The 13,199-nt window shown below is 40.9% G+C and overlaps 1 protein-coding gene across 1 annotated transcript in view; it reads left to right on the top strand.

Moving 5' to 3' along the window:
- LOC133654398 (cilia- and flagella-associated protein 47-like) overlaps nt 1-13,199 on the top strand; it is a 175,578-nt gene that overhangs the window by 29,416 nt on the left and 132,963 nt on the right. Inside the window, exons 16-19 of the mRNA XM_062054714.1 lie at nt 6,082-6,326; nt 6,432-6,562; nt 9,387-9,509; nt 9,585-9,716. Coding sequence (XP_061910698.1) covers nt 6,082-6,326; nt 6,432-6,562; nt 9,387-9,509; nt 9,585-9,716 — 631 coding nt within the window. The remainder of the gene's footprint in view (nt 1-6,081; nt 6,327-6,431; nt 6,563-9,386; nt 9,510-9,584; nt 9,717-13,199) is intronic.

Genomic DNA, 13,199 nt, shown 5'->3' with positions numbered 1-13,199 from the left:
CAGCAGAAAACAATAAAAAATTCAACTCAGCAGTCGATATTGACAGTAAAAACTTGTTCTCGCAAGTGTTGGATATGAATTTAAACAATAACCAAACATGCATCACTATAGCTCTTGTCTCAAAGTACTGTCATGACCTGTCACATCACGCCGTGACTTATTTGGAGTTTTTGGTGTCTTCCTGTGTGTAGTGTTTTAGTTCTTGTCTTGCGCTCCTATTTTGCTGGCTTTTACTGTTTTGTTGGTATTTTCCTGTAGCAGTTTCACGTCTTCCTTGAGCGCTATTCCCCGCACCTGCTTTGTTTTAGCAATCAAGGCTATTTAAGTTGTCGCTATCCTTCTTTGCGGGGACTTTGTTAATTGTCATGTTATGTTTGGATGTACTTTTTGGACGCCGTCTGCTCCTCACGCTGTAAGTCTTTGCTGTTGTCCAGCATTCAGTTTTTGTTTACTTTGCAGCCAGTTCTGTTTTAGTTTCGTTTTGCATAGCCATCCCTAAGCTTCAATGCCTTTTTTTAGCAACACTCTTGTTTATTTTAGGTTTAAGCGTCAGATACCTTTTTACCTGCACGCTGCCTCCCGCTGTCGTTTGCATATTGGGATCACGACAAACCATCGTCGTCTCACACAACGTGTTCCCGACATCTACAAAGCAATTAGCTACCGGCTGCCACCTACGGATATGGAAGAGTATACCACGGTTACTCTGCCAAGCTCTAGACAGCCCCGACACTCAACAATGGCACATTATTTGCAGATTATAATTACTGGTTTGCAAAAAATATTTTTAACCCAAATAGGTGAAACTACATAATCTCTCACGGCACACCAGACTGTATCTCACGGCACACTGCCGCGGCACAGTGGTTGAAAAACACTGGTTTAGGGGACTGGACGGGTGGAGTGACTTCATCGTCTTGAGGACTGATTAGCTATCAGCTACAATTCCAACTCTCTTCCCCTACTCCATATCGGTCAGAATGCGCAGGGCTGTAACTTTAGCCGTCGTTTCTGCTTGGTGGGAGGAGTACCATCTTTCCGCAGACACCGGGATCGGCTTGATGATGCTGGGGGACTTCGGATATTCGGTGGTTACAATTGCACTGCTTCCCCTATTCTTTGTGGCTGAGCTCGGTGTAGATGGCGACGTCGGTTTTGAGACGAGCAACTGCTATCAATCTGTCTATGTTTGGATTATTGTACGTCTTTCTGCAGGCCTAACATGGAGGGCATCCCTCCTGCTGTGTCCTGTCTAGTAGGGGATCCGTCATTGAGGAAGGTCCCATTGGCGTTAGTGTCTTCTCCGTCAGCACCTTACCTCTTTCATTCGATGTGAAACTATTATCTATTATCCCAGATGTGTGCGTTGTAATCTGCACAGACTACTTCCCGTGGGGCTGGATTTAATAATAGTATAGTTTCAAGGTGACCGATGCGTCTTAAAGGCCTACTGAAACCCACTACTACCGACCACGCAGTCTGATAGTTTATATATCAATGATGAAATCTTAACATTTTAAATTTGACAAACAAGTCAATGGCGTTTTAAAATCGTGTTTTTATCATCTTCGTCTTTTAGCAAAGGTAAAACCATTTTTATCTTTTAACCTTTTTGAACAAGTCGTGCATGCTTTTATTTCAAGTCGCCTAGACTACTGCAATGCACTTTATGCTGGAATTAGCCAAAAAGCTCTCTCCCGGTTGCAGTTAGTCCAGAACGCGGCAGCACGACTTTTAACAGGGGCCAGGAAACGTGAGCATATAACCCCAATTCTTCGGAGTTTGCACTGGCTCCCTGTTCATTTTAGAATTGATTTTAAATCCTTGCTGTTTGTTTTTAAAGCTTTACATGGACTGGCACCTCAGTATATCTCGGACCTCATCCAAATTTACACTCCTGCGCGCGCTCTGAGGTCCGAGAGCCAGCTCCAGCTCGTGGTGCCCAGGACGAGACTTAAAACCAGGGGAGACAGGGCCTTCTCTGTGGTCGGCCCTAAACTCTGGAACACTCTGCCCCTCCATGTTCAAACTGCTCCCACATTGGAGTGTTTTAAGTCTCGTCTAAAGACCCACTTTTATTCTTTGGCTTTTAACACTACGTGAGTTGTGTGGTCTTCTGTCCTCTGTTGTCCTGTGTGGTTAGGGTCAGGGTTATAAATTTTGATGTCTATTTTACTGTTTTAATTGGTTTCACCCTTTAAAATCGTTTTTAATCATATTTATTTTTTATATTGTCTCTGTATTGGTTTTCTATTCATTTATTCTTTGTTTTTATTCAGTCATTGGTGTAGCATAATATTGTTTTTAATATTGTTTTTAATATAGTTTTTAATATTGTTTTTAATATTGTTTTTAACATGGCTGTGCAGCACTTTGGAAACATTCTTGTTGTGTAAATGTGCTATATAAATAAAGTGGATTGGATTGGATTGAACATTGCAACACATGCCAATACGGCCGGGTTAACTTATAAAGTGCAATTTTAAATTTCCCGGGAAACTTCCGGCTGAAAACGTCTAGGTATGATGACGTTTGCGCGTGACGTCAATGGTTGAAGCGGAAGTATTGGTACACCATTGTATCTCAATACAAACAGCTCTGTTTTCATCGCAAAGTTCCACAGTATTCTGGACATCTGTGTTGGTGAATCTTTTGCAATTTGTTTAATGAACAATGGAGACTGCAAAGGAGAAAGCTGTAGGTGGGATCCATGTATTAGCGGCTGGCTGCCGCAACACAACCAGGAGGACTTTTGAGTTGGATAGCAGACGCGCTATACGATGCTAGCCGCCGACTGCATTGATGATCGGGTAAAGTCTTTCGTCGCGCCGTCGATCGCTGGAACGCAGGTGAGCACGGGTGGTGATGAGCAGATGAGAGCTGGCATAGGTGGAGAGCTAATGTTTTTAGCATAGCTCTGTCGAGGTCCCGTAGCTAAGTTAGCTTCAATGGTGTCGTTAGCAACAGCATTGCTTGGCTTCGCCAGGCGGTACAGCATTAACCGTGTGGTTACAGGTCCAGAGTTTGGTAATATTGTTAATCTTCTGTCTATCCTTCCAGTCAGGGGCTTATTTTGTCTGTTTCTATATGCAGTTAAGCACGATGCTATCACATTAGCTCTGTAGCTAAAGTGCTTCGCCGATGTATTGTCGTGGAGATAAAAGTCACTGTGAACGGAATGGATAGGTTCGGGTTGATGATTGTCGGCAGTGGAATTTCTACCCTTAGCGACTGCAATCCCACACCTGTACCGTAATTTTTGGGGATGATTTAGTGTGGCTGGTCTTTTTTTATGATGGTGAGAGTCCACCCCCCCAGGCCTCACCTTGCAGGATACGATCTTTGCAGACGGTGGAGTATTGCTGAAAGTCGTGTAAGTTGTTTTTTGGAAGGAGCTTGGATTCTTTGATGCAGGCAATGTCGATATTTACGTCTCCTAAGAGGTCTTCTAGGAGAGTCTGAAGAGAGAGGATAGGCATTCGGTGCCTTTTTGACCCTTTATCTCGCTTATCTCGTTGGGGTGGACAGGGCACCTTGGTTTGGCTGCACAGTGCCAGTTGTCTTGGTTCAGCATGCTCGGTCCATGGGTTCTGGTCATCATTATGCTTTTCAGGTAAAAGTTGGTGTTGTGTATAACTTACAGACAAGTTTATTGGCTTCTCTTCGCATTTTTTCCTGGCATTTACCAGACGTAGCCGTGGTACAAGCTGGGACCATGGGCATCATCGCTTCTGATTGCCTCTCCGTGCTCCTACAAGACCACCTTCCCGGGGTGACTGGCGTTTTCATTAGGAGTTCCCATCCTCAACGCGGTTACCCGTATGGGTCACCAATCAATGAACTGTGGTTGGTGTAGAAATTTGTTGGCAAACACAGAGATCAGATTTTTCTTGTACTTGTACTTTGCGTTAGTTGGAGGAGGTTTGCAGGGATTTTGATGAGAACAATGTAACAAAACAGATTGTTTGCGCCTCCATTTTTTACTGTAGGGATGCTGTTATCGAATTAATATTCAACATTTCCCTGCAAACAAATACATCCATTTTGCTCTAATGTGACCAGATCCTATTCTCCTTTTGTGATTCATTCAGGTGTTGATTGTCAAATGTGTCGTCCATCCTTTTGTTCCGAAGGTCAGCTATTTGGTCTTGCCCATGGTGGTATATATTTGAATGAAGGAGCGTGTTTGTGTGTCTTTTATCCACAAAATGAAATGAGATTAGAAGTACTTTCTTAAAGGGACATTACTAATTTCTGTGATTCACAAACTCTGTAAGGCCAGAATGCTTGCTTGTTGGTTGGAGATTAAATATTGAATGATATCTATAATCCAATGCAAACTAATGCATCATTTTTATTTCATGATATTTTACATATTTAACATTTTACAGTCTGTGTAAAAATAAACCTACCATAGAAATTCTGGACAGTTCATATCTTTCTGTACACAATAGATCCCCGCTATTCGGAAATAAAAATTATTAAAGTATAGTATTATAGCATTGTATAGTATAGTAATGGAGACGCCCGCCATCGTACGCTCCATCAGCGTTTGAGCGACGTTTGCAAAAAAAGTGAGTGTTGTAATAATTAGATTCCATTCAGCTCTAGAATCCTCTGGTCTTTTTTTAATTGCTATTGTTTGCTTGGGACGAAAAAGTTAACAAGCAAAATACATACAAGCACAATCTATGGTAATCCTTTAAAATGCTGCCCTCGCTTGTTAAACATTTTACACTGTAAAACATATAATGATAATAAATTAGAGTCACAGTTTAGCATTTAGCTTGGTTTTAAGGGCAGTCTTAAAGTCGTGCTTTTACCTTTTGTGGTCCTGCCTCCATGTCCTGCTAAGGCGGCTACCAATGATTTAGGTGGACTGGTCTCGCGACTTCGCTGCTCTGCAGGCCGCTGGGTATTACCAATTTAGGGTGAATGAGATGTTTTTTCTTTGAAAAAAATAAAATAAAAATTTTGGAGAAAAAAATGATAAAAACAAATTTATTTAAGTCCAAACATTGGATGGACGTGAGTGCTGAATTGTGAATACAACACTTCATTTATCGCAGTTAGTTAGTACCAAACATGGCTGCGGTAAACACATTTCTGCAAAGTAGGATTATTAATAATAAATCAAATATTTTGATAGTTAAAACTTTGAAAAACTGTTCATGACCTTTTGAATACATTTTCTTACGACCTTTAACATTATTAAAGCCCTCTAAACATGAAATAACATGTATATACTCACCTTTACACTCATTTCACCCAATATCATAGCCTTGAGTGTGTTCTACTATAGATTACAGTACTTACCGGTAGACTGGAGGATCCTCCAAGCATCATTGCTATATCCGTCGATAGATCACGATGTGCAAACACTTTCTGGGTAACTCCTCTGAGTTAAAACTGGGCTTCCAAAAAACTTTGTGAAAAGTTGCGGCTACAATCATAAGCTTTGTTTTTAGTCCCGCGTCTTGTTAGCAATTTGTGTTTGCGTTGTCATTCCACATCGCTCAAGCCAAAGCTGTGTTATTGATGACAAAGATGAAGTGCATTAAACGAGTGAATCTCCACTTTTGCTGATAGCTCGTTTATATTGTAGCAATCTTGTTAGCCTGATGCACTGGGTTGACTCTGCTGCTGTTCCCGCTGTTGTCTTTTGACAATGTGTGTGTGTAGATGCACCAATGTGGGGATGTGTCATTGTTGAGGCAGGATCTGAAAATGAATCCATCAAAAATATGTTCTGCCAAAAGTTGGTAAACAGATTGTTGCGGTGAAGATACAATAGCGCCAAGATTAGCCACCTGTTGTTGTTAGCATTGTTCACTCTTAACCCGGAAATGGAAATCACACTTGGTGAATATCTTTATCGATCGCCACAGCACAGTAATATAAATTATTTTAACACTTAATTAAAGCCAAAAACATATAGAATATGCTTTTTTTAAAAGTTAAAACATGTATTTAAAAAAATCTGCGATATAGCGAAGCTGCGGTATTTAAAGCGAAATGTAGCAATTGACTATATTCAAGGATCCACTGTATATTTATGTATTTAATTGTTTTCATCTCCAGACCTGTGTCTTACACAGTGAATCAGCAACATCCTGGACAGATTCTGGTCAAGGCCGAAGTTGTCCGAAATTATTTGGAACTCTCCACCCAATTGCTGATACTCAGTCCCACTCGCAACCTGCTGGCCTCATCAGGCTACAGGAGTTGGATTACCCTTCGAAACCCACGGAACCAGGTGGCTGAATTCACTTGGTGCCCGGTTGTTCCAGAGAGCGGCATCCTCTTCTCCATTCGACCAGCCACAGGTTCCAACATTTTTATATATGTGCAATCACCCCGCCTTTTGTATCACTTTTACCTCATTGTGTTGGATTTAAGTGTACTATTCCCAGTCTATCCCTCTCTCCCAGGTACAGTGGAGGCATACAGGGAACTAGAATGCGAGGTGGTGTGGCACGCCTCTTTCTCGTCCCCTCTGGAAGGAGACTTTGATCTCTATGTCCTGGATGGAAACATTCAACGCCTTCACTGCATTGCTAAGGTCTCAAATGACTAGTTTCAGCATGATCATGTGCTCAATGTATTTACTTAATTATTGTACTTACTTTCATGACCAACATATGCATTCCAAAATATTGGGCTTACCGTATTTTTCGGACTATAAGTCGCAGTTTTTTTCATAGTTTGGCCGGGGGTGCGACTTATACTCAGGAGCGACTTATGTGTGAAATTATTAACACATTACCGTAAAATATCAAATATTATTTAGCTCATTCACGTAAGAGACTAGACGTATAAGATTTCATCGGATTTAGCGATTAGGAGTGACAGACTGTTTGGTAAACGTATTGCATGTTCTATATGTTATAATTATTTGAATGACTCTTACCATAATATGTTACGTTAACATACCAGGCACGTTCTCAGTTGGTTATTTATGCGTCATATAGCGTACACTTATTCAGCCTGTTGTTCACTATTCTTGTTTTATTTTAAATTGCCTTTCAAATGTCTATTTTTAGTGTTGGGTTTTATCAAATAAATTTCCCCCAAAAATGTGACTTATATAAGTTTTTTTCCTTCTTTATTATGCCTTTTCGACCGGTGCAACTTATACTCCGGAGCGACTTATACTCCGAAAAATACGGTATTTTAAAAGAGGACCATAAGCTAGACCAAGGATAGAAACGAAGCACATGATGCTGTAAACAATTTACAATGCAGTTCTTTGAAATTTGGGCGTTGACAGGTTTGAGAATGTTTTTGATTGATTTCTTAAAATCAATCAGTCTGGGACTGGGTTTCTGCAAAAAAGGCTGTCTGTTAGGAAACTTCCACAGTCACCGATTATTTGTGTTTAAAATACCCCAGTACAATGTGTCCTTAAAATCTGGACAAATACTCTAGGCAAAAATGCATACATTTATATAACATGTGTTCCTCTGCAGAGGACGTTGGCTCTCAAAAGGATATTAAAATATATTGAAAAATACTTTTAATTTAATATCTATCTGTGTTGGGGATAGGCTCCAGCACTCCCGCGACCCACAGAGGGACAAGCGGTAAAAAATGGATGGATTATAATTTATGTAATATAATATTCAATGTTACATATGTAAATATATATTACATATAGTTTTCTAATTTTAAATGTATTGGAATTAAAACATTTTAATTTAATATTTGTATTTATATTATTAAAGGCCTACTGAAACCCACTACTACCGACCACGCAGTCTGATAGTTTATATATCAATGATGAAATCTTAACATTGCAACACATGCCAATACGGCCGGGTTAACTTATAAAGTGCAATTTTAAATTTCCCGCTAAACTTCCGGTTGAAAACGTCTATGTATGATGACGTATGCGCGTGACGTCAATCGTTGAAACGGAAGTATCCGGACACATTGTATCCAATACAAAAAGCTCGGTTTTCATCACAAAATTCCACAGTATTCTGGACATCTGTGTTGGTGAATCTTTTGCAATTTGGTTAATGAACAATGAAGACTGCAAAGAAGAAAGTTGTAGGTGGGATCGGTGTATTAGCGGCTGGCTGCAGCAACACAACCAGGAGGACTTTGACTTGGATAGCAGACGCGCTCTCCGACGCTCGCCGCCGACCGCACGGATGATCGGGTGAAGTCCTTCGTCGCGCCGTCGATCGCTGGAACGCAGGTGAGCACAGGTGTTGATGAGCAGATGAGGGCTGGCTGGCGTAGGTGGATAGCTAATGTTTTTAGCATAGCTCTGTGAGGTCCCGTTGCTAAGTTAGCTTCAATGGCGTCGTTAGCAACATCATTGTTAAGCTTCGCCAGGCTGGAAAGTATTAACCGTGTATTTACAGGTCCATGGTTTAAAAGTGTTGTTGATTTTCTGTCTATTCTTCCAGTCAGGGGTTTATTTCTTTTGTTTCTATCTGCAGTTAAGCCCGATGCTATCACGTTAGCTCCGTAGCTAAAGTGCTTCGCCGATGTATTGTCATGGAGATAAAAGTCACTGTGAATGTCCATTTCGCGTTCTCGACTGTCATTTTCAAGAGGATATAGTATCCGAGGTGGTTTAAAATACAAATCCGTGATCCCCAATAGAAAAAGGAGAGAGTGTGGAATCCAATGGGCCAGCTTGTACCTAAGTTACGGTCAGAGTGAAAAAAGATGCGTCCTGCACTGCACTCTAGTCCTTCACTCTCACGTTCCTTATCCACGAATCTTTCATCCTGGCTCAAATTAATGGGGTAATCATCGCTTTCTGGGTCCGAATCGCTCTCGCTGCTGGTGTAAACAATGGGGAAATGTGAGGAGCCTTTCAACTTGTGACGTCACGCTACTTCCGGTACAGGCAAGGCTTTTTTTATCAGCGACCAAAAGTTGCGAACTTTATCGTCGATGTTCTCTACTAAATCCTTTCAGCAAAAATATGGCAATATCGCGAAATGATCAAGTATGACACATAGAATGGATCTGCTATCCCCGTTTAAATAAAAAAAATTCATTTCAGTAGGCCTTTAAATATTTAATACAACACTTTGTTTTCATTGGCTTTTGTTTTTTTAAATAATTATGTAATTTATTATGTATCATTTATTTATCAATCAATCAAAGTTTACTTATATAGCCCTTAATCACAAATGTCTCAAAGGGCTGCACAAGCCACAATGATATCCTCGGATTAGATACCCCCTCCCCAGGTGACCGGTGCAATGGATGCCGAGTGGATACGGTTAATAATGTGAGAGTCCAATCCATAGTGGGGCTTTAATCATTTTAAGAAGTGCTTCTAGTGTAGATACTATTTCCTGTGTATGTACAATATGTGACATAATCCAAATTGAGAATTTCCATGAATTGTGTCCCCTCAGGTTGGAAGCACTAGCATTGAGCTAGCAGAGGATCGCCTGATGTTTGAATCGGTTCCCCTCAATATGCCTTCTATACGAACTGCAGTGTTACACAATAACGGACACAACCATGCGTACTATCGAGTAGGTGCACTGCAATTGGTTGTCGTGTAGTTTTTGTTTATAGATTAAGACAACAAATGATTTGTGTGTTTGCAGGTTCTTGATGTGTGTCCTCTGCCGTGCATGGTAGTGAGCCCATGCGAGGGTGTGTTGCCAAGTCGGGGAAAGGCTGTCCTGAAGATCCACTTCAACCCCGACTCTGTCATTAAGTTTGACACTCGCGTTGAGGTAACACAGTGGTGTTCGATGCCCTGGGGCCACTTTTGCCAGGAAGCTCGTTTTTCAGTTTGCCTACACATATTTTTGCAAAAATAACAATGAAAATGGGCTGCATTAAAACATTACAAAGGATGATAAAGGCCAGGAATGTAATTTGGGGGGAGAACAGAAGGAACATGTTACCCTTCATTTTTTCAAAAGACAGTTTTGGAGCTCTTTTTTAAATTTTTTGGTACTTTTCATTATCCAAACTTAATGTTACACTAAATTGAATGGAGATGAATTATAACGGAGACCCGCCAGAATGTTTTGATATGTCACTGCCTAATACCTTAAGAGCTCGTACTGGACACCAATTTGACAACTCTGGCTTTTAGCTTGATGCCTTGCGTTCTTGCACTTGCATTTGGAGGACTCGGGTTCGAGCCTCGGGTAGAACGGAAGCAGGGGTTGGACCAGGCAGGCTACACACTGCACTAGCAGAAGAAAAAATCAAAACAAGAGGGGGCTTGTGCTCCATTTGAGGGTGGCTATGTTGTTAAAATAAACACACCAGCTATCACTGTTAAGAGAATAAGAAAACATATTACACCTTATTTTCGTTGATCCATGATGGCGCGATGGCGCATATTTTTTTTTTGTCGAACAGGAAGATGGTTTGATCCTCAGCCAGGGCATATGAAGTAAACAGGACTGTATGAATCATCATGCAATCTTGAAAAATCGATTCAGTATTTTTACACTGTTAATTTTGTTAATTTCTAAATGAAATATAAATATATATATTGTCATGATCTGTTGCCCAGGTCATGTTTTGTTTAGTTTAGTATTTTCTTAGTTGTTGGTTAGTTCTGTTTCAGCACCCTCGTTGCGGTTCTTAGTTGCCATGGGTGCTGATTTTTGTCACCTGCCTCTGATTAGTGGTCGGGACGCTCATCTGCTCCTGGTCACTAATCAGAGAGCTATTTATTCCTGCCTCGCACCACACTCTGCCTGGCAGTCTTGCTCGCTCTTCGCAACATTCCTGTTTTCACCACGCTTTTGTATTTTCCGAGTGTAAGACTTTCTCGCTGGTAAACAGTGTTGGGTTAGTTACTGAAAACCAGTAACCAGTTACAGTTACTAGTTACTTTATTTCAAAAGTAACTCAGTTACTTACACCAAAAAGTAATGCGATACTGTGAAAAGTAACTATTTAGTTACTTATTAAAAAAAAAAGTTTAAGGCTCCCATTAATGCCCTTTTAGCCTTCATTTCAGTACTGTTATTGCACTGGAGAATAACACAATCTGTTGATCAACTTGACATGCATTTGCATCACTGAACTCTGCTAAGCAATGTGGTCTACATACAACACACAAAGACAAAGATATGTTTCAAAAAGCCAATTTATTTTGGGCCAGAACAAATTGACAAAACTATTTTAAATAGCTGCAAGATAACATACATAAGTAACAAACCGTATAATAACAACATGTCACAACATGCCACAACATAGCTGTTAACCTGGCTTCACCCAAGGAAGGCACACATGACATGATTATATGTCATGTCACTATATACAGCACACATACTGCTATACACACGCCTAACCAGGCGTTTTTTTCTCTCAAGGAATTGTGAAATAAAATCATGTCTTCATGAGATCAACACTGTACTGAAGCCCAGAACACTCTACGCATTTCCCCAGTTTTAGTTTAGAGAAAAGGAAAGATTTATGTTTGTGAACTTTATTGTCTATACATTTAGAGTGATGTGATAATCAAACACTCTAGAAGTCTAGAATGAAAGAGTATATAAGAGAATTGACAGAGTGTGTGTACCTTCAGTGATGAATGATGAGCAGAGGCAGAGTTTTGAGTGTTTTCTTTAGTTTGCTTTCCATGTTATGTACTCACTGTGCACTGTGTCCAGCTGCCTGAAAGCAGGTGACTCCACTGTAGAAATAGCCTGCATGTCTTCTAGCACATACGCTGCAATGGCTCTATCAATGTTGTCCTGGCTAGCAGTGCCTCCGTTAAAATCCAGCCGCTGTGTGTCTCTCTTTACTAGCTTCGTCAAAGCATGTTGCTTTTGTAGCTGTTTCAGCAGATTTGAATTGCTGTTTTGGGCAGTAGATAGGATCTTTGATCCAAGACACAACTTACATTTAACTAAAATGTTATTTTCTTTGTGCTCGACAAAAGAAAAGTAGTGAGAATATCTGTCATGATCCGTTGCCCGTGTCATGTTTAGTTTAGTTTAGTATTTCCTTAGTTGTTGGTTAGTTCTGTTTCAGCACCCTTATTTTTTTTCTTAGGCTATGTCTACACTAAGCTGGATAACCCCTTAAACGAATAATTATTTAGCCTAAGCCTCGTGTCAGCCACACTAAATCACCGTTTAAGGTCCCCCTCCTCGGACAATTTTTTACACAGGTAAGTGCGCCGTCTATTTCTTGAATCTCCGGCTCTTAGCTTTGTATGGACTCATTGATCGTTTACAAACTGAGTTTGGAGAGGAAGTGACGCCAGAAAAACCGCGCCCCACACAGGAAGTGACATCAGAAAGAAAGCGCCACAGACAGCTTCATAACAACCTGTTTGGTAGCTCGGCGGCAACCACTAGAAAGATGGAGGTGAGTCATCCAGACATGTCCGTGTTAGGCGCTTTTGGAAATCACACATGAATACCTTAAGAGCAGGAAACAGGTGATTGCAGCTATTTCGGATACAACACATCTCAGACGGCAACATAGCAATGTTGAGTAACGGTTTTGGATAAGCCCTGGAAGAACGGCAGCCTAGTGGGATATGTTTGTCAACGAGTGTGTTGTGTCAAAGGAATGGCAAGAGAACTTTCGAATGTCCTGGTCAGCTGTGATTATACTTAGTGAAAAACTTTGTCCATTTGTTGAAAGAGAGACAGTGACAATGCGGGCTCCCGTGAACAACGGAAGACTACGAAAAATAGCGAATGCATTAGGACTGGCAAAGCAGACTGTCACTTATTGTCCGCGATGTATGTCGAGCGATCACTCAACGTCTAGTTATGTACTCCATAACTATTGTGAAGCCATGAAGTGGTTGCGGCCATCAAGTATGACCCCTATTTTCAGCCTACAAGCACAGTGTCCTGTTGTATGTTGTTGTAAAATGTTCTTTATCACATTGTTTACTTTCACACGTCCATTAAAGATATGATTCATGTATGATGGCTCAGGTGTGATTCACTACAATAGTCTTAACAGCTGCTGATGGTGAGGCAAGCAAGGTTTACTGTTAAAAGAAATGTGGCAATAGTCTACATTGAAACACAGGGTAAGGATACACTTCCAGGTCAGAGGTGACTATGATGCGCACATTTTTAATGCGCATGCGTAGTAGGTCGTGTTACGCCGGCGGAGGGCGGACGGAGGGTGTCTTAAACGGTGGCATTGTTGTGTGTGTGGACACGGATAAGGTTAGGTGGGATTTACCCTGGATAACCTTAGTGTAAAAGTGGCCTTAGTTG

The sequence above is a fragment of the Entelurus aequoreus genome, linkage group LG07 (assembly GCF_033978785.1).
Source record: "Entelurus aequoreus isolate RoL-2023_Sb linkage group LG07, RoL_Eaeq_v1.1, whole genome shotgun sequence".
Classification (NCBI taxonomy): Eukaryota; Metazoa; Chordata; class Actinopteri; order Syngnathiformes; family Syngnathidae; genus Entelurus; species Entelurus aequoreus.
The sequence above is the reverse complement of the archived record's forward strand: the minus strand, read 5'-3'. Positions and strand labels throughout refer to the sequence as shown.